General features: G+C 39.4%; 1 protein-coding gene across 22 annotated transcripts in view; it reads right to left on the minus strand.

Annotated features, from left to right (window-relative positions):
- ANKHD1 (ankyrin repeat and KH domain containing 1) overlaps positions 1-22,822 on the minus strand; it is a 120,140-nt gene that overhangs the window by 83,095 nt on the left and 14,223 nt on the right. For all 22 annotated transcript variants that reach the window (XM_074883934.1, XM_074883931.1, XM_074883933.1 and 19 more), the window contains exon 2: positions 21,252-21,405. In XM_074883934.1, the coding sequence (XP_074740035.1) occupies positions 21,252-21,405 (154 nt within the window). The remainder of the gene's footprint in view (positions 1-21,251; positions 21,406-22,822) is intronic.

A 22,822-nucleotide genomic window follows, 5' to 3' on the forward strand; every position in this document is an offset into this window, starting at 1 on the left:
TTTAAGTCAGAGTATAGACTGAGCTATGCCATACGGATTTTTGGGTAAGCCATTTGGCTTTTAAAACGAATTTCTTCACTAAAGCAGTTAAAATTTAAAACCCTCTTTATTAAGTTAAGCATGCCATGCTTAAATCTCCATATGATTCTGATGAGCCTTTGAAGAACGCACACAATAGTTACAGACCCTAACCACATCTAATGCAGTGCCCAGGACCATGTGTGCAGGGAGACCTCAGGAGTTTGGATCCAAGTATGCTCGAAGAAGACTTGCACTGAAATCTGCAGAGATTTTTGCATCTGGAATCTCCGTATCTCAAACAAAAACAAACAAACCCCACGAAACCCCAAACAAACAGACAAAAAACCCAACTAGTTACTTCAGACAAAATACTTTGCCTTACCTGCCTACATTTCATTGCTAATATTATTTGTATAATGACATAAACCCTGTTCAGGAATAGCTGATTCTACTTTGCCTTTCAAAAATCCCACATTTTGACATCAATTTCATACCACACAAGTCCTTTCCTGACATGCCTGCCCTTAATAAATACATTGGTAGCAAATACCCTTTTACTATACTTTTTTTAACCTCATCTTTCGCATCATTCAGAAGACAGATGAACTTTGAACAGAAATGCTCTTTCAAAGTTTTTGAATTCTCACTCCTGACATTTAAAATGCCATATACTTCTGTGCTGCAACAAACTTGCTTATAATATTACCCTACCTTCCCAACACCTTGATTATGGTCTGGCACATTCTCGGAAAGGTATCTAAGCCACTTGGCAATATCCCTTCTAATCACTACGTAACAGATTATCAAACTTTACTGTGCCATTATGTATGAGATTACCCATTAGTGCTTAAATAAGCATAAAATTTCATAGGTTATATGCATCTCTTTAAATGCCAATAATTATTTTGAACAAGAAAATATCAGGTCCTGAACTGGCTGGGTCCCCCTTCCTGCTCCAGATCCTTCCTAAATCAGTCTTTCTGCACTGTATAATACTCAAACTCAAAGATAGGAAACCTTAATCCATATTTATAATGGATTATAAATATATATATATAAAAAAATATTATATATTAATATAAATATATATATATATATAATAACCCAGAACGGGTTATTCCCAAAAGACAGATGTGAATGCAAATCAAAGGAGACAAAACTGTAGTGACACATACAGGTCATGTCTGCGAAGGCCTGATCAATCCTCAGACTAAGCTAGTTCCCTAGCCCATCTTCAGCAGCCAGTAGCAGGAAAAAAATACAATTATATACCTGCTCTCTCTGATTGCTTCTATACATTAACCATCTGCTTAAACTGTAACTCCGTTGACCATTACTAGACTTCTTGCTAAAGTTCACAGCTCTCTCTCAAATACAGCAGGGCTGGATTATTCAAGTTGACTAAATGACATATACACTGAGTTTACAGATCTAATTTTTCTGCTCCTTATAGTCCCCTTTTTACTAGTGCAAAGTAAGGTACCCAAGTGATTTGTCTTACAGCTAGCCATATCATAGCTGAAAGATCTTTCCTTTCCACAAATATGTATCTCTAAAGGCTCTACAATAGCACCTTCCAAAGTTTTTGAATCTCGACTCGTGTCACCCAGTAACGTTTCCGGAAGGCTAATATTGTTCTTTATTACCCTGCTGATTAAAAGTCAACCTCTCTAAAGGGACTGCCATTTCCTGGGAAGCAGGGCTCCAGATCTATGCAACCATCACAGTGCTTCAGACCAGCACCTACTGCCCTGGCTGGCTCCATGATTTTCACAACCAACTCCCTCCTCATACTCAACAGCATGACCAGCTTGCCTGAGCAGGCTACAGCTTGATAGCTTCCTCAGCAGATCATTTATCACCTTATAAACCCAAATAGAAAACCCAGGGCAGGAGAATGTCCCTTCTAACTGTATTCCGCTGTATTCACCAGATTTCAATTTAATGACATTCCCAGGTTGAAAGGGTAACCCTGAAGTTCACTCAGTTTACTTGCTGCCATAGAGGATCAGTTCCTTGGCTGTTTCCTGCTGGTTTCAGTGGTAAATCTATCAAAGTGTGAAAGTTTGGGATACTACAAAGCCAATAATATATCAAAAAACAAATTTGTCTTCTGTCCCAAGATCTGTTTCTAAGATAAAATCCAATGAATAAATATTTAAACTCTCCTTCCCACCCCAAAGTCATGATAACTCAAAATCATGCATCAGTAAGATGACAGCTTCTGGTTAAGATATATTAAAAAAAAAATTCTGTTGGCTAGTCCCTCCCCACATTTAAGGGCCAGATTTTGGGGAGGAACTCAAAACTGTAAGAGACTTCAGCAGAAGGTCATGTTCCTCACCACAAAATGTACCACCTAGAAGGGATTCTTTCATACAAAACTAAAGTTTTAAGTTTCCTAACACCTTCCTGAGATTAAAGAAAAAAAAAGGTCTGCACTTTTGCTGGAAACAGATCATGCAATAAGATAAATGAAGCACCTTTCTAACATGACGTGGTGGGTGAGCCGACCACCACTGTTAAATAATCTCACTCCAGAAACAATTTCACAGAATCACAGAATCATCTAGGTTGGAAAGGACCTTGAAGATCATCCAGTCCAACCATTAACCTAGCACTGACAGTTCCCAACTACACCAGATCCCTAAGTGCTATGTCGACCCTACTCTTAAACACCTCCAGGGATGGGGACTCCCCCCCTGCCCTGGGCAGCCCATTCCAACGCCCAACAACCCCTTCTGCAAAGAAATCCTTCCTAAGAGCCAGTCTGACCCTGCCCTGGCGCAGCTTGAGGCCATTCCCTCTTGTCCTGGCGCTGGTTCCTTGGCTCAAGAGACTCCTCCCCCCTCTCTGCACCCTCCTTTCAGGGAGTTGTAGAGGGCCATGAGGTCTCCCCTCAGCCTCCTCTTCTCCAGACTAAACCCCCCCAGTTCCCTCAGCCGCTCCCCATCAGACCTGTGCTCCAGACCCTGCACCAGCTCCGTTGCCCTTCTCTGGACACGCTCGAGTCATTCGATGGCCTTTTTGGAGTGAGAGGCCCAAAACTGAACCCACTCATCGAGGGGTGGCCTCACCAGTGCCGAGTCCAGGGGTAAGATCCCTTCCCTGTCCCTGCTGGCCACACTATTTCTGATACAAGCCAGGATACCATTGGCCTTCTTGGCCACCTGGGCACACTGCTGGCTCCTGTTCAGCCGGCTGTCAATCAATACCCCCAGGTCCCTCTCTGACTGGCAGCTCTCCAGCCACTCCTCCCCAAGCCTGTAGCGCTGCTGGGGGTTGTTGTGGCCCAAGTGCAGCACCCGGCATTTGGCCTTACTGAACCTCCTACAGTTGGCCTCAGTCCATCGCCCCAGCCTGTCCAGGTCTCTCTGCAGAGCCTCCCTACCCTCGAGCAGATCAACACTCCCACCCAGCTTGGTGTCATCTGCAAACTTACTGAGGGTGCACTCAATCCCCTTGTCTAGAGCATCAATAAAGATGTTAAACAGGAGTGGCCCCAAAACCGAGCCCTGGGGGACACCACTTGTGACCGGCCACCAACTGGATTTAACTCTGTTCACCACAACTCTTTGGGCCCGGCCATCCAGCCAGTTTTTTACCCAGCAAAGCGTGTGCCCATCCAAGCCATGAGCAGCCAGTTTCGCCAGAAGAATGCTGTGGGAAACGGTGTCAAAGGCCTTACTAAAATCATTTAGTTTTTATTTACAACAGACTAAGCTGTGACTCATGAGATGCCTCCAAACAAAACATACAGGCAAAAAATCATGTGGAGGTATCACCTGATCACCTTTTGCGTGCAGCCAAAGCTAGCCATGAGCCTTCCTAATGCTTCAGTCCTTTACACTGATGTATTTGCAGAGTGGTAACAGCATTTCTTAGTAAACTAACCCAGATCAAAAGCCTGTTCCACAGCAGTCAAAACCCGTAATTAGTACTGCCATACCTCTATCCAGGCAAAACCTCCAAGCATCTTCACACAGCACACAGTACAACCTCTGCTTCAGGGAAGTCATGTCTATTACTCAGACACATCAGAGCTGAATCATGTGTGTTAACTAAATTCAGCACTCTTGGGATGCATCTGAGCAACTGTGCCCGGCCAGTTGGTCCATCAGGTATCTCAGAGAAGAGCTGTGGCCACGTAGCGCAGAGTAACTGCTAAAGGTCTCTGCAGTAGGTCTAGCTCTTTCTAGAAGAGCTGGTCTTCCTCAGGCTGCACTGCACAGTTGTTCAATCCAGTAACTCCTATTGTATGCCTGGATATCCCAATCAGCTACAGAAAAACTTCAAACTTTCCCAAGCAGAGTACCTGTAAAGAAGAAAGAATACTCTTCCCCATGGACAGTACCAGCAAAGAGAGGATGATAAACTCAGCATAGCTTAAGCACTTGGTGCCAATCTGACAGCAGAAAGGCTCAGCTTAACTCAATGAGTAAGCCTTTGCCATCCTCCAAATCACAATGAAAGAATTCTCCTGCAAATAGTGCTGCTGGCTTAATGTGACACTACAAGCTGACACCAGAAGCAGAAAGAAAATATTCATTACTGTGCAAAGGAACCCTGATGTTGTGCCCAACTTCAGACCCAAAAGGAGAAAACAATCAGACAATTTATGGCAGCACTACTATTTAAAATCCTGTCACATCTGAAACATGCCCTCAAGATGGCAAAAGGCTTGTAAAAATAGACAAATTTGGTTTGACTGGGGAAGGATAGGAGGAAGGTGGCAATTTCCAAATCCCTTAGGGGAGAAAACCTACCGGGAAAAGACATGACAAGAACATCTCTTGATGGCAATCGCAGACCAAGAATAAACATTTATGTTATGTAATGGCGAACTATTTAGACCACAAGTAACTAAATCTCATAGCGGTTTTACCTCTGCCCCCCAATAGTACTTTTTGCTTAGCTAGATCTCCCTGAAAAACATGCTTGGTCCTTTGAAAGTCGTCATTTTGAAGACATTTTAGTGTAGGTATAGCCTATAGTCTCTTTTTGAGAAAAGTATTAACCAGAATTCTTCTCCATTTTTCTGTCGGTCATTCCAACACTATTAGTCCCAGGCAGGGAGGAGCAGAGATTCAATATGGTAAGGTTTTTTAGATTTGTTTTCTAAAACACTAAAAAACTACATTGAGGCTCTTGGTCTTTACAAAGTGAAGCACCTGCCTTCACTGTTGAATATCAAAATTATAGTCTGATCTCAGCTCCAGCACACTGAAAACTTACTGTACCCTTAACATCCCTGTTGTAACTATGCTGAACACAAGAATTTATCCTTTTATATACATTTGATACAAACTTTCACTATAAAATTGTATTTTTCCCCCCTGTATCACCAAGTATGCGGCACAAACAGAATTCACTGGCTGCAACTTATTTTTATTCTCCTGAATTAGTATTTGGACATGCCAAATAAAACTCATTTAGCATGAAATTAAGAGCTGCAGCTTGAGGGGTTGGGGGGGGGGGTGGGGGTGGGGTGGTGTAATTAGCATTTTACAATATTTCATGTGTCACCATCACAGATCCCCACAGACTTCCAGAGCAGCAGTTTTTAATTTCTACAAATCAGATTCCTGACAGCAAACCATTACATCCAAAAATGACATTTTCAATGCTAGCTGGAAAATCATGTTCAGATCATCTGCTAAAGCATTTTCTGGCAAAAGCAGAAATATAATTTCATTCTCCTGGGTTGTATTTCATGGCCTTAAACTGAAAATATCCCTTTCTTCACAAATCCCCACTCCTGAAAATAATAAGAACTCACCCACTTGAGCAATATCCACAAGTGAAAGGGGATGCCTGAAAAAACCCTGAAAGGCCATTACAACACACACATGCCACCAGAGAAAACTACCCTTAATTCCAGCTTCTAATTTTTCACTTGCTTGACACTGCAAACTCTTAATATTATATTTGCATTTACATGTATTTCAATGTAGTTGTCAGAACAGGAGCCAGAAATCCCAGTGACATTTCTCCGCTTTCCAGTATGACAACTGTAGCAGTAAGATTTTCTTTTTTCAGACTCAAAGGCTAGGGAGTACTTCTCCTGCTACAATTAGTTCTTACTGTTATTTTGGTAACATTTTGATGACAAGGCTTCCTTTTTGGAATCATCTGCTTTCACATCAGTGTGCTCAGATACCTCAAAATCTGAAAACTAATTTTCTGTACTTCAGCACAAGCACTAATTCTTGTTTGACTAGTCAATACTCATTAACAGTTACATTTCTTTTGAGAGTTTCCCCATGCGATTTCAATTTAGTCTCATGTTACTTCAATACCAGGTTACTTAGTCAGGTAATTCACAGCTTGCTTTACACAGGAACTTCCACTTTTACTAAAGCTTGGAAGCCTCATAAGCAAATTCTGCAATGAAAAACCAACTCTACATAGACTTACAGATATTTCTAGCAATATCCCAATCTCCCCAAATAGTCTGCAATTGAATCTAATTCCTCTCCACCAACCCCGTCTACTTATTTCCTTTGTTTTCAGAATGCAAGAAACAATACGAATATTTGACAAATATGGTATACCACACAAATTTTAACTTAAAATACTAAAAGATTGGTTTAAACCTTGTGACAGTTTTGTTAACATATTAGAGTTTAAATAGGAAAGAGTAATACCAGAAAAGTTATCCATATAGCTACCTCCTCATACTTGTCATCTTATTTAAATTCCTGACCATGACAGGCTTTGGTACAGCGTAACTCTAAATATTTTTATCAGTTTGATTTTCTCAAGCTTTCACTAGGCATCCATTTTCTCCCACTGTATGAAAATTGAGCTACCTTTTCTAAAGCTGAAATAACATGAGCTCTTCTGTGCCGATCTAACATTTGGCCACTGCCAGAAAGATGACTCAGTGCTCCTCCTCTCCCTGGGTTTCCCCAGGCACCCCCACCAACCCCGCTACACTCACATTTGGGAAAAGAAGAAGGAGCTTTCTACCAGCACAGCAAGATGAATTTGAGCAGCAAAGGGTCTTTCTAGCCACTGCTAGAACTGGCAAGAGGAGAGAAAACTCTGCAGCCAGGAACGGAAGATTCCTGCCTGATGGTGACAGCAAATAGTCACTAAACCACCTCAGCCACTTCACACACCTTCCCCATGCCACTCATTCAGAATGCCCAAATTGTCAGGTTTCCTAATCACGTATCTTTATAAAGAAAACCAACCTTTCAATTTTTCATTATTTTGTTTCTGTTAAATTTCTATCAAAGAAACATCTTCCTTACTACAAGGTGACAAGATCCCAGATACAACGCTCAACACTGCTGATTCCTTACAGGAACCAGGACCTTCAGACACATTCATCACACTCATCACATATGTGCATAAAATCATGCTGATCACTCAACCAAGTGTACTTTGATCCCATACACATTACATGTGGTTAATATGGAAGCATCATGAATTACTCCTACGTCATAGTTACAGACGTACATCATCAGCAAACAGCTTTTTCACCCATCTCACAGCAGATAAGTGACTGGGACAGATTGGAAAAGCCTCTTCAATAACCTTGTGCTTTAAAGAAGCAGCTACAATTAGGACAAAAGCAATAATACAGTAAAAAAAATTGCCAGTTCTGTCAGAGTCATCATTTAAACAGCAATTCAATGGTGGAATTGCTTTAAACGAAACAAACTAAAGCTCAGGGGAGAATATGAGAAGGCTTGTAGTTCAACACAAAGCCTGACGAATTATATTCAAGTACAAGAAAGTGTTAATATTTCCTCTAGCAGAGAAACAAAAATTTAACACAATTATCAACTGAACAGATATTAATACTGAACTTATCTAGATTGATCTGGAGTGTTCACCCATTCTTTTTTTTTGGGGGGTGGGGGGTGGGTGTTAGTTGGGTCGGTTCTTTTGTTATTTGTTTTTGAAGTATCTTTGGAAGTATTAAGCCTTGATCCAAAACCTAGTGAGTACATTACCCACGCTTTTGAAATACTACAGCCAATCCAGACAAAAAAACTACTTGGTATGCACTGAAAGTTATTAGACATATGAACCCCTGGACTGAAGTTCTTACTCTCCACCTACCACTAACAGCTAGGCTTCAATTGACATGTAACTGCTAGTTTATCTCATCTTTGATTCCGCAGCATCCCTGCTGGCTAGAACATCTGCTCAGCTAGCATATTCAAGAGGCCACAGGATGGAGAGGTAAGAAAGAAGGGAAGAAAGGAGCATCTTCCTCAGCCCCGAGATTTTGTCCTGGAAAAAGGTTTAGTGTTTTCAAGGGATCCACCTTTTTTTTAAAAAAAGTGTAGGGCAAAAGAGATGAAGCTAAACTAGATCAATGCGTGGCAATAGAGATTCCTACAAAAAAGGTTGATTCAAACTACCTGTGTTTTGGCTTGCATGGCATATCAAATGCAAGTACAGACATTTGAATTTGGCCTTGGAGAAGGAGAAAGCTTCCGTTTACTCATTATGAGTTAAGAGCAAAGGTAGAAGACTCACCCATGGAAAAAAAAAAAAAACCAAACCCTGACCAATAGCCGTATGGACTGCTAGGTAAGAACTGCAATAGGAGAGCCAGACAAAACAATTATTCATCAAAAAATTGTTTAAGGCACATGTCAAGCCAGGGATGATCTCTCCACAGCACAAACTACTATTTTTCTAGATTTCCACAGTCTGTAAAGATCTAATGTCTCCTAGGCATCCACACTGGAATATTTAAAAAAACAATTCTGCATCCTATAGAAAAGTCACAGTACCCTGACTGTCTTTCCTCAGTATACACGCTAGTTCTAGTTAGCACAGTATATTATACAAGATCTGACAGTAACTCAGGTATTTTTATTAAACAAGTCAGAGTAACAGCTAATTGTACCAGCTCCAGTAAATTGCTGGGGTTTGTTCCAGTTTGGTTTGTTGGAGGGGTTAAGTTAAAAAAAAGCACTTTTACCCATGGCAACTAAGGTCTCCTTTCTAACTTGTTTTTGATTGTAAGAAAATGTATGGCCTTGCATTTGAGAGGAATATTCAAAACACAATGCTAACTTTAATCCAAATTATAAAGGATGAGGATGGGATTATGCACTAGTTTATAAACAAATACATTATTCTGGACATGGATTTGTTTTGGTGCTTCTCTAGGATTAAATGGGAGGTACTGTGTATTACAGTTCAACAGGAGTTTATCACTTCATTTTTAAATTTTTTTTGAATGACTAAGTCAGGAACTTTTTAAGGTTTTTTTTTTTTCCACCTTTAACATAAATAAAAACCAGCAATACACAATGAGAAAGATTTGCCATGGTAGCAAAATCACAATTACTTGGGTGCCTGATGCCTTTTTCATTGCCAGCATCTCTTCCCACCCTCACCACCTCCTCCTGCAACATCTTTTCCAGGGCTGCAGCACCAGCAAGTATTCAAGTACCTTTGTGCACTTAAATGCTTTTCTAGCTGTATCACGCTTGCAAGTATTACTGTGATTAGCTAAGGGAAAACTTCAGCCACAAGCTGAATTGTTTGCCTGGCTTTGTTCAGCTTTTAAATGGACACACACTCAAATGGCAGACTCAGCACATCTCCCCTAGAGATGGGCAGTCACCTGCTCACACCCTGCCAAATGAAGCATGAGGGCACACATACATACCACCACACTCAACTGCATCGTAATCACAGTATATAGTGCTAAATTAACATGGTAGATGATACCAGTTCTTGCAAGTGCCCCAGCAAGAATCAAAGGAGCCAGGCTCTAAATTCAGAGCTTTGGACATCAGCTCTGACACTCATGTATTTCAAGGAAGCATCCAGGCTAGAGACCAAGAAAAAAAAAAAAAAAAAAAAACCACAAAAAAACCCAACCAACCAAAAAAACCCAACCAAAAAACCCAGACTGCTTCTGGTTGCTTATACAAAGTAGTATTAAAACCCCAAGTCACTCTTGGGGAAATTATTTAAGTTTAGACTGTAGTGCTTACAATATTTACCCGTACAACTATGGAGGCAGCAACTTTGCAAATGATCCAGAAGCAGAAATCATGACCTCGTAAGGAAAGCATCAAAATAAATCCTTCACTTCATACTATCAAATATGGAATAATTTACATGGTTTATTTCATTATTTTACAGAAAAACAGCAAGGCTAACAGTAGGCAATTATTCTTTAATTTCTGGCTCTTCCTATCATGCCTTATCAAAGAGCAAAACTAATGTTTCCTCATTTCAAGCCTGACAATTGCTTGCCTCCAAAAATCTGAACGATACACCTCAAAGAGCTACGACTGGTACTGAAACATGGAAAGAAGGAACATGGAAATGGTACCGTCCACTCTGGGAGGGTAAGGAGCAAAGGAAAACCTCACATATCCCTGAGAAACATCAAGAGAAGAAAAAAATGTATTCATGCTGAAGAAGGTGCACAAAATTCCTATTCTCAACTTACAGCATTCTAATCCAAGTATTTTAAGTCTCATCTACTTTAGGACTTCTGACCTATGGAAACAGGTTACTTTACAGACACTCTCACCTATTTGGTGGTGGGAGAAGAGCGGAATTACCTTCTGCTTTGAGTAACCTAAGGCTTATGGAGGAAACTTATCACACCACTATGGAGACTAACACCAGAATATGACCCCCATGCACAACAGAGATGCAAGAAGAAGAGAACTCAAACAACCTTTGAATGCTATTTATAGGCAAACATCCCACTTGAACTCTTTTCTCCAGATTTCTAGCATTCAGTGGGAAACTGAGTCCAAATGGGCTATAATTGTTTTCCTCATCAGAATCAGAAAATGGCTCTGGCTCAGTACAGTGCTCAGTGACTATCTGAGGGAAAAAAAGTTTGAAAATACTTGTACATTTTCAAGCAAAGAACTGAGAGTAAACATTGAGGACCAGTAATATCATCGACTTGACCCAGAAGCCCATGGACTTTTAGTCCCCAGTTTACGCCGATTATGTATTGCAAAGCAAGATATTTTCAGAGGCTGAACAAGTGTGCCACTTCATTAAAAAAAGAAAATCACCCCAATGGTGGCACAGACTAGTGTATAAATTCATGTTTCAAACTGAACATTTGAGAAACTGTTCAGAACACATCTCCTCTACCTAAGAGGATCCACAGCCTTCCAGTGTACTGTCATTACATACACACTGCATAATAAAACATCCTGAAAATAAGATCTCTAAGAATGCCACAGTAGATTAGATACCACAAAACAACCAAAAATCAGGATGCTGCAAGTTTTCAGAAAGAAAATAAGGAATTTATTTTACCATGACCCAACTTGAAGAAAGAACACACCCATCTACTGTTAATGCATTAGAAAAAAACACACCTCTACAGGAACAGTCCAGGAGTCTCATACCATCACATCTTTTTATTCTTTGCGGCATCCTCCCACAGTTCAAAAATGAAAAGGGAAGAGGACACAGATGTATCAGGAGATGGACTTTCACCTAGGTCCATGTCTCTGAAACTCTGCTTCTTCAGATGGGAGTTTTTGTCCATCAGAAGTCACAGAACCCCATGCATGGCACCACAGAGCACAAGTGTTACTGGAGCACAATGCAGAGAGAAAGTCTAACAAGCTTCTGGAACGAGTTGCTTCAAATAGCAAGTATGGAAAGTCCAGCCACTTAAGATTTTACTAAAGCAAGCTTCTTCCATTATTTCTCTCCAGGTCTTTGCTCTTATCTGCATAAAGACTAAAATAAAGCTGTTCTACCTCTACAGTTTAGGAAGATCAAGCACTGGTGTGCTCACTATAGAAGGAGCCCAATAGCCAAAAGCAGAGCCACATTGCAGGTTTCTCCTCTTTTTATTATTAAATCTTCCTACATGCTCCTTTCCCTGTAGAGACCTCCAAAACACACTGCTTGCTTGTCTTTTGCCAATACAAGGCAAAGCCAACTGGAAGTCAGGCCAGGTTGGTTAGAATATTCTTTCTCACTGTGGCCTTCCTCTGCTACTCAAAAGCCATGTAATTCTTTGAAAGCAAAGATAGAATTTTAGCCTTCATAATGATTCAGATTCAAGTAGTGTTTTTTAAAGGTCATATCCAAACAGGAGTATCAGCAAGATATATACATATACACACATACACACACAGGAATAATCAACTGCACACACACAGGAATAGTATGTTCAGGTAACAGTTCTTCAGAAAAGCATTGGTAGATTTGAAGTCAAATTCAACTTGTAAATCAATATGTCTCCTGCAAAAGAGCAGACAACAAACTGAGATGTATAAACAAAAGCACAGCTTGCAGGACAGATGAAGTAACACTCCTACTATCCATGCATCAATAGAGCTCAACTTCAGTAATATGACTAATTTGGGGCAACAAGCTATGAAGAACAGAGATCATGTACACATACTTCAGAGGAGAACAAGACCAGATGAAAGTTTAAATAACATGAGTTAAGGGCAGAGAAAGATTTGATGTTATTTAGCCTAAAAAAAAAAAAAAGAGAACTGAGAAAGATAACAGTCTGCAAGTTGGTTCTAAGGATGGCTGCATTGAAAAGGGGAACACTGAACTCGGGTGGGATACATAAAACAAGCACCCAAAGCAACTCCACTAAAAAAACACCAATTGCTTTACTACAACAACTTTCTTCCTCTCCTTGTGAAGCTCTTCCACAGCAGCTTAGTGCCCCCTTCACCTCCAAGTTACATATTTCAGCATGTAACACTGAGGACTGACACCTGGAAAAACCTTCTCATCCTAAGGACTGCAGCTGGCTTGGCATGCTGGGAAGCTTCCAGCACTGGAGATAGTTTGTCTAACCAGTTCTTAAAACCACCTGTCAGGAATGGCACAAGCACAGCTGAATTTGCCTGGGGAGAAGGAAGAGAAGGAGATAAAACTAGATCTAGTGAGATTGCTTGCAGCCCTATTTTTCAGAAAGTTTTAAGCAGTTGTACAGAATTTGAGGAAAAGGTGATGGCTAAATGACAAGTTAGTAACTGCTGTTTTAGGGATAATGCTTTGTTACACAGGGAAAAAAGTTGTTACAGAACTGCACTGTGCTTTTGTTCACACAGCAAGTATTTTCTTGATGGATACGATGAGGATAAATTTGTGCAAAACAGTATCTTTTTTTTAAGTTTCCTAGTATGTGCTGAATCCTCAAGTATTTAAATACTTCATAATCACTAAGAATATAAACTCCATTTTTGTGGAAGATGCCTAACATACTACAGCTTGTTTTAAATCAAGAGATTTAAGTTCTCAGCTTTCAAAATAAGGTTTTTAAAAAGGTAGAAAATAATTTATAACAGACAATGAAGGTGCTTACACCCCATTGTAAAAAAACCTACTTGCTTCCATAAGTGATATATATTTTACATAATTTTATTTTTCATTAATCTGATGAAAACTAGCTTGACTTTCTAGAAATAAGCAAATTTGATCATTTACACTATGCATATACTGTAGCATCGTTTACCGAGAAGCTTGTTTACTGTAATTACTTCCTAAATATACAATAGTAATATTTTGTCAAAGGCAAGTTACCAATTGAAAAAAGCAACAGGTTCACCTGTTATACCATATACTGCAAACTATTAATGACTCAATATAATCTGTTGCTTCTGACACTTTAAAAAAAAACCCCAAATATTTAATACCATTATAAAACTGATAGAAGAACAATGTACTGTAGGTCCACCAACAAGAGCTCAGTTAATTCCTCTCATACGACCCGAGACACTCATCACTGCACAGGCACTAGACAGTTTAAGCAACTCTTATATAAACAGGTAGCAAGCAGCCCTGCTTCCAAAATAATTAGGTAACATCTCACTGTCTACTTCCAATCAGCTCCAGAAGGGGTGGCTACACATTCACACTACCAACCTGACTTACCAGTCTGTGTACTATGGAGCTAAGTGGCTGGCACTAGTTACCGCCACCACACTTTGCCATTAAGTTACAGAACATCAAAAAAAAAAAATTGAAATCTGAGTGGGGAGATTCAGATCTGATCTTCTGCATACTACACAGCATTCACTTAAGTCTCAAACTCTGTTCTGAACATTTCTGAACTCTGGTTTTATCATCACGTGCTAAGAAAGCTACATGACTGACAAATGCAGAAAATCAAAAATGCAAACTTAAACCCCAAGTCTGTGTAATTATTTTTTTTTATAAACTATGAATAGAGTCTTCTTGCAGGAGATACAAGCAACGGACACAGGTTTTTCTACCTCCTCACTCCTCTTTCACCCTCCTGATGCACTTAGGGAGAAGAGTCACATTTTGAGTAACTCCAACTTGCAAACGTAGTAACTGCTTCATTTCACAACGTTAACATCTACGCTCCCATCTTACACAGGCATCACAAAGAATCGTACCAGTAGCCATCTGTTTAGAGAGCATGCACATGAATGAAGCAGAACTCAGAAAAAATACTATACCACACTCAAAAAAGATACATTCTTTGGTAAGACATTTGGGTCAACAGCAATATTTACCAGATACTAGCTTTAATTGACCTGTGGTTTGAGCTAGCATTCTATTTTTTTCTGTGCCTGATTAATATCATAGACCCACATAGCAAGCTTACCTCCAATATTGCTATGCAAGATCTTTATTTACCAACTCTAGCACAATCTCAAGACAACCACAACAAAAACTTGCTTCAATATATTGTCAACAAACAAGAGTCTTACTAGCTGTCCCACAACAGACCCCTCGTACCCTGTAAGGGGTACCAGCACCCCAGTACAGCCACAGTACTACACAGCCAGCTCTAAGCTGACAGCCAGCAGTAGCACAAAGCCCAGTACAAGCTTCTGCACTCCACTGCAAAGCCTGAATGCAATTATTTTCACTTTGATGGATGAAGGAAGCATACATGTAAAAATGTTTAAAAAAAAAAGTAGGATTTCCTCTTGGTACAGGCTAAATTCCATCTCAGTTCAGGCATTATGTAGGACTGTCAATAAAGCACTGCTTCTTTTCACCTGCCCAAAGCCTCCCTACTTTCCTTCTTTGGCTGAGGCTACTCTAAGCACTAATACAACAAGTACTGAAAACAATATTGGATGGAAAAAAGTTTTTAACCAGGAGTATCCCCATATTGGAACAGGAGAGTAAAGGGAATTTAATCTTACAGAAGAATCCAACTTGCATGAGAAATAATATAGGGCAGAGTAAAACAGGATAGAGAACTAGAGTTAATAAAAAAATATATCCAGGACTTTGAAGAAAAAACATGTTAAAAGGAGAACTGCACAAGTTGTTTATGGTATGGTCATGAAACACTGGCTTACTAACCATGACCTCTGAGATATATATATAGATAGACATAAATATGCAGACAAGAGATTGAAGAGTACACTGGCCAATTTTAGTATTTCACAAATTAAAACTTGTAACTTTGTGTCTTGTCTTCTCACTCCCCATGCCCACCGAACAAAAGTTAAAATCTCAGAATCACCTTTGCCAAAGAATTCTGAAAGCATAGTGTTCACATCTGGTAAAACAACTTAGCTGTCTGATACCTAAAAGCAACAATTTAAGTGTTACGACAATGAAACTGTTCTTCACAGCAAAATCCAACTGAAAAAGAGCCAAAAATTATGAAGCTGGTACACTTAACGCACTCTCAAAGTATGGAAGTTAATTTGACTAAGAGCAGGATTAGACTAGACTTTTTCTAATCTAGAAGACTACTAGATTAGAAAAAAATATTTAAATCATGCAAAACCTCAGAGAAATATAGTATTAATAATTCAATTACATGCATAAAATTCAGTTTATCCAACTAACTCCAAAGCACAACACATCTATAAGTGTCACATACCATATACTCCTTCCCACTCTGAATCTTTAGATGAAGAAAGAAAATGAGCAAGTCACTGTAATGTGCCAGTATCTCAAAAGGCAAACATTTTCCAGTTAACAACAGTGGTGATTTTCGTAGTACAGCTTTGATCTCTAAAGAAATGTCTAGAATGAAGCCTCATTGAACCTCCTTAATGAAAACGTTTCTCTTATTTGATCCATATACTACATCAATGAAACATCAAGTATTTCGGATCAGATCAAATTAGGGTGAAAAGTCTTTCTTGTGTTTAAAAAAAAGCCAGTCAAGAGTTGGACTAAGGTAAGACTTTTGTCATGTTGAAGACAGCTAACTTCAAATTTGATATTGCTACATTTTTACAAAGAAGTTCCACCTTTGCTCAAACTCCAGCAACCCTCTCTCAGATTCCCCCCAATAAACACTTTTTTTTTTAATGCCAGAACACCAGTACAGATCTACAAATGTATTCATTAACATTCCACATTAACATGGGCATTCCACAAGCAGAGGGGTGCAGCCACTAAATTGACAAACATGAATCACCCCTCTTCTGCAGCCCTCAACTTCTACAGTTTTAAGTGGAGCTTGGATAACCCTTCAGAGGTTAAGCTTCTAATGGATTAATGCCCACCTCCATTTAAATCACATTACTCATCAACCCTAAGAAAAGAAACACCAGGTTCACACATGAACCTTATTGATCATAAACAACACAATCAAAGAATTTATCTAGCCCAGTCTCTGACACTTTCCAAGGGGTGTCTCCCATGCAGGATGAGAGCAAGCCGTGCTCCTTTGGAACTGGTCTTTTAGACCACAGCTCACTCTCCCCAGTAGCACTCAATCACTGAGTCTATCTTGTCACATCCAAGCCTTCTAATGTTGAGGGAACCAAATATAATCTATTTTAATAAAAAAAAAACCTCTTGCTGTTAATAATGAATGGGTTTGGTCACACCACAAAAAAAAAAAAAGCAGGTTTGGTCGACAACTCTGCAAGAGTGAATCTAGAGAGATACATACACACACTGGAAAGCATTCAATTTTACAATTGCTGAATCTCACTGTATCCTTTCAGTTTATCCTAAAGCAGGCAGATTTTATCTGGGCCCATTCATATTTTGACCTGTGTTCTGTATTTCCACTAAGTAGGTGATTACTTCCACTTTTTGCTTTCCCCAGTTTCAGAACACACCACTCATTCCCCCCCCACACACCCCCCTAGCTTTCCAAAGAGCAGTATCAGGCCCTCATGCCTGAATCAAGTACTGAAATTCACCACGTATCAACAGACACTTGTTACTAAAACTAGATTTCTCTTCCACCACTTACATTGCATTTAATCCCCCACTCTCAAACACACCAAACCATCTATGTGAGGGTCTATAGTAACCTTTAATCCTGTATTTCAACAGAAGTAACTCTGCTCCCTGTTCGAACATAAGGATGGACTACTCACATCTGTATCATTAAGCAAACTCTTGGCTGAACATGGTTCCTCTCCAAAATACCCTGATTTTCCTCACAAGCCTCTTGATAAACAACAGCAGGACTTCTGAAGAACTCACTGCTAGCAAAACTCCTCGCTGTAGTGGACAGACACTCAACAGGAATACCAAGTGCTCCAATCTTTACCGCTTTCTTCTGCATCTGTTTTTTGATACTTCACTGTCAAAGTGCTTCAACATCCAGATTGAGAAGGAACATGCTCAAAAGGATGCTGGTAAGAATACAGGCACCCAAGCTACTTCCTCAAACTAAAAATCAGCTCAGTAACATTCTACATCACTTCCCAGAAAACTCAGCAAAACCATGCTGAAACACGATGTATGAACAGTGTATTTTAACTGCAGTGATTAACATTTTGACATTTTACAACTTTCTGTGGAATTTCATGTTTTGGGTGCAGAATACACCAAATGGGCATCTGGGATTTTTATTTGACCACGTGCTTCAACCAACACCGTTCTCTTTAAGAAACAACCTGTACTCCAGAAAGAGGAGTGTTCTACAAGTAATTTTCCCTTCCTGATACCTATAAAAGGTGGGGCCAGTAAATGAAACAGCTTTACCTTTTAAACTTTCCCCAACCCTTTGGAGGTGAGTTTGTCCTTTTAAGAACATGGGTTGAGGGACCCATGGAGGAACCCGCAAGACAAGCGAGAGCTCTGCACACTATAACCATTCATTCACAGCAACAAAGAGCTGTCATCCTCCAGCAGTCAACTACTGTCCCTAAAAAAGAAATTTAATAGGCAACACCTTACTGAATATCCACAAAAGAACCATAATACTTCAGAGTTGGAATAAGAAATCAATTAACAGTGGAGCTGAATGTTTCTAGTGCAGATGAATCCACTGTCAGGATACTAAGAATCTGTTTAATTACAGTCTGAAAAACACAAACATCTCCTAACAGTATGGCTCTCTTTCCGTAGGTTATTTTACCTATAAATCCCTTCTATGCTACTAGAAGTCAAACTGAAGGAAGGTATAGAAAAGACCTGGTTTGTTTAGGATAACTTCCCAAAGAACTGATTCATTTATTTTCTATTTCTGAAGATGAAAACAACTCATATTTACGACATTCATAGAACAGTGAAGTCTGTGAGCTTCAGAAGGTAAAACTAGGTTTTTGTTGAAATAATACAATCACTGAGAGTTGTTTAAAGATAGTTGTTCATTAACAAAGTGCCTGTGCTTTGCTTAAACAGATTACAGAAGGAAGCATGGTTGTCCAGACTAAAGCTAATCAGCCAGGTTTCCAGAGGACCTAGTAAACGTAAGAAATCTAACGGCTGTTTGTGTGCACATGTATATGCACGTATGTGTATACTTGCTGCTATCTTAAGGGTGGTGACGCACAACCCTCTTGCTAGAAATTCTACTTAAGGCTGTCACCCTCAGCATCCAAAACCACAAAATATTTTAAGTCCTCTTGGAAACAGAACAAGCTGAACCGTGAAAAAATATCCAGCACTCTTATGATGGATAAATACGATGTATAGAAACATTTTTAAGCAGTGCAACTAATCTCTGGCCTCTACACTTGCATATGCAGGCCTAACCAGCTCTGAATCAAGACGGCTACTTAAAAACAAAACTCCCACGAATCTGAGAGGGCAATGGTTGAAAGCCACTTCTGCGTAAGTAATTTGAAGAACATCCCACCTGGCTGCAGTTGCTAGAACTTCCAGAATTAATAAACAGCATGCCCATGTGAGATCTGAATATTAAAGGATTCATGAAGAATGAGCAAAACTAGTTTTGCAAGTCATACTCATTAAGATCCTAATGACAGAGCCACGAACCCTGCATGTGAGAAACCTTAAGAAATCTGAGACACTAAATGCAAGACCGATTTTCCTCTAGGTTGTGAGGTAGGATCAAGTCTCCCACAGGAGAAGGGATCATCACAATGAAGGCCAAGCTAGCCTGGAAACCACATCAGACAAGGCCACAGCTAAACTACTTGTTCAAGCAATAGCTCTGCCATCTACTTTTGCAAGCGATCCTTAATGCTGGAGACCAAAATGTGACAAAAATAACACGAGAAATCACTTGCTTTTGCCAAACTGCAAAACAAGACAAAGTCCCAACACTAGGCCACTTTGTTGCCATGATGGAAACCTAGAGGCTCACTTAAGGTTAGAAAGGGTATTTTTCAGCCAAACCATCCAGAGAAATCCAGTGAAGATATTAGAACAACTCCTAGAAACACTAGCTGTTTTTTCAATCACTTCAAATTATGGCTTTTATTAATAAACTACCAGATTCTCAGAGTCTCCTTTAGGTTACCCTAATGACATTTTTAGTGTTCAAATTCGTAGTGGGAAAGACAAGCACTGCTTAACTAGAGAACCTTCTCAAGAGTATCTTCAGTCTTTTGATCTCACACATTCATCAAGGGGCATTAATTTTGTCTAGTTTTTTTAGAGCCAGAGATGAAGCCCCCAAACAAAAGCACTCTTTTTTTGATTTGCTCTTCTTTCCAGATTCCTTCTGTTCTGCTCATTTTCTACATCCCTACTCAAAGCACTCTGGGAATCAAAGCATGGAAACCTCAGATTAAAAGAAAATCATCTAATCCTGGAGACAAGTGAGCACCTACTGCTTGGAAATCCAAAGAAAGCATTCTCACAGGCAATAGAAAAAGCAGTGATACCTCCTAGATTTGTTAAAATACCCTGAAATCATTTCGAACACTGACACCCTAGTGTTGAACACATACCTCAGTGACTGACTGCCCTAGTAACACTAGACATCTCCACTGACAATTTATAAAGCCAGCAATAGGTTTTAGGACACACCAGTCATCAGGGACAAGAGAGAAACTGAAACACTTTTTAAAATGAAAACAGATTTAAAAAGGGATCAGATTATTCAAATTCTCTTAGTGTCCAGACTATCCCAGAAACAGCCTTCCCTGCAAAGCAAAGTTTGGTCCTCGAGAGTTACATCAGGTTAGAATAATTTTAGGGGACCACCTTTAATAAGGCTGCTGCAACTTGCTGCTGACAAAAGCTATGCTATGTTGTAAATTGGGCTTTTTTCAAATTCAAAATGCAAAGAGAGCCCAAAGCCTGAGTCCCTTGCCCCCTCTGCTTCCTTAGAATGAATTTCTCCTTTAAGACCATATATAGCTTTACATCTAAACACCTGCAAAATAAATACTATTTTATCTAGCTCTTAAGGGTGTTGAAAGCTAAGGTTTGAAAAGTGCCATTTCAGCACACTACTAGTAGTCTGAGTATGTACCCATAATGATCAAACAGGATTTGTTTAAAAGCAGGGTTTTAACATCTTTTTGACCTTGGAATTTTGAAACTGACAATTTTCAAATCCATTGCAAACACCCAAGTCACAAATCTTAGACTTAAATTAGTCAAGATTCACTATAAAAGTAACAAATGTAATGGCACTATGTTCATGTAATCTGGTTTCAAAACATGAACACTAAATATGCATTTTCCATCATATCTCAGAACTACAGAAGGAAAGAAATATTTTTGTGAAAGTCAAAACAGAGGAACAAGAATTTCAACTGTAAATTTCTGAAGTAATGAGTTAATAATTATATCTTGATCAAAGCAGCAGAAAAAATTGTCATTTTAGCAAGTCTACCTCCTTCCATTCTCTCCCCTTTAATCCTCCCTCTGGTAACACATGTAGTCTCATCTGGTCAATGAAATACCACTTCATTCAAATTAAGTTTTCTTTGTTTGCACAGAACAAGTGGACCAAGCAACCCTCAACATCTGTAAGAATTACAACCTTGTTTTCCATGTTCTGCTCCCCATCATCACGGTAAATTTCCAGACTTGTGAGTATTTCACTATGATCAAAATTTACAGGTTGACAGATCTGTGTGCAAGTTAGGTTCAGAAAAAAAACTATACAAAGAAAGTACCTGCTGCCTCCAGTAAGGCTTCCAGTCTTGCTTGTGTTTCTGGATCCACAGTTCTCAAGTCCGCACCTTCTGCAGCACTCGATAAGAATAACTCCGACGTGGTTTTAAGTACTGGGTTATCAAGATCTTCTTGGTCCAAAATAAATGATTCAACCTGTTTGCCAAGTTAAAAAAATAATTTTACCACTTTTGAAGTTTTATACTAAATCTAAAATATAAGGAAAGACACAAAATAATTTAACTGTACTATCATAATCATGTTTTAACTATACAGATTATAGGACGCAACCATAAAAATTATCTGGTCAACTCACTGAAAAGGTCACTGAAATCACAAAAGAAAAAACTCTACATGAAGAACATTTCATTGTAAAAATTACAATTAAGATCTTAAACTACAGCGAGGGCAACTCAGATTAAATACTGAAAAAATGTTATGCACGTTTGGACAGTTAGCCACCAAAACTGACTGCCACAAGAGGCTGTAGCATCTTTGTCACCAGAAGTCTGTCTACCCTGTTATTAAAAAAAGCCATCAGTAATGACTTGGGTATAGCTGAACCTATCTGAGAGCCAGAGAGGGTTGAATACTTTCCCAAGATACCTTTCAGTTCTCTTTTAAAGGTAATTTCAACTAATGTAGCACAAGGATTTTGTTTGTTTTGAGTAGAAACACCATAGTTGACTAAACTTCAAAACCAAAACATCTGTTTCCAAGCTGGCACTTAGTATTACCCCAGTCATTAATGTTTTCTAGACGAGAACAGATAGGTAGAACAATTAAGCAAGCAGGTATTCCAACTAAGCAGCAATAATGCTGTCCCACCAGTGGCCCACATGATCTCCAAATACAAGCTCATGGAATTACTCAACATAACACACTGTAGTTTTATGACAGCTTGCCAGAGTAAACAAGGAGGATACCTGACTCATACTCTAATGAGAGCAGAACCGCATTTCAGAATCTGTCCCAAGTTCAGACACAATTTCCCCTACTTTCAGTAATATTTTAAGATAAAACAACTTTCATAATTAGACATCTGTTCAACACTAACAGTGCCTTAAATATGCTGTAGAAATGAGACATGCTTGTTATACAACCCTTGCTGCCCTTTCCCACCCACTTCACGACCCAGTCTCATCTTCCTTTCTCTGTTTTCCCCTAATACTTCCCCCTATCTTTCTCACGCCACTAGCAAACTATCATCATATTCAGCCCTATCACACACGACCACACAACACCTTAAGAGAGGGATAGTTTATGTTTCAAAAAAAAATCAAATCAGGCCATCTGCAAATTCATTAAGTGCCCCATTGTGTGAAAAATGTTAACAGGAGTCTGGAGAGCTACGTAGAGCACTGCTATTCAAGAGCAACTTGTGCTAATTTCTGCCCCTTTTTGACATGTAAATGTTCTGTAACATTATCCCCCAGTGTCCAAGCCAATCCGTGGGCGCCCAGTGAAATGCAGCGCTAACATGGGCATCAAGGAGAGTGGTTTTTAGGAACACAGAACATGGTTTCCACATCTCAGTGGGTATGCATCATATTGGTAGCTCACAGGTATTTCA

The sequence above is a fragment of the Strix uralensis genome, chromosome 14 (assembly GCF_047716275.1).
Source record: "Strix uralensis isolate ZFMK-TIS-50842 chromosome 14, bStrUra1, whole genome shotgun sequence".
Classification (NCBI taxonomy): Eukaryota; Metazoa; Chordata; class Aves; order Strigiformes; family Strigidae; genus Strix; species Strix uralensis.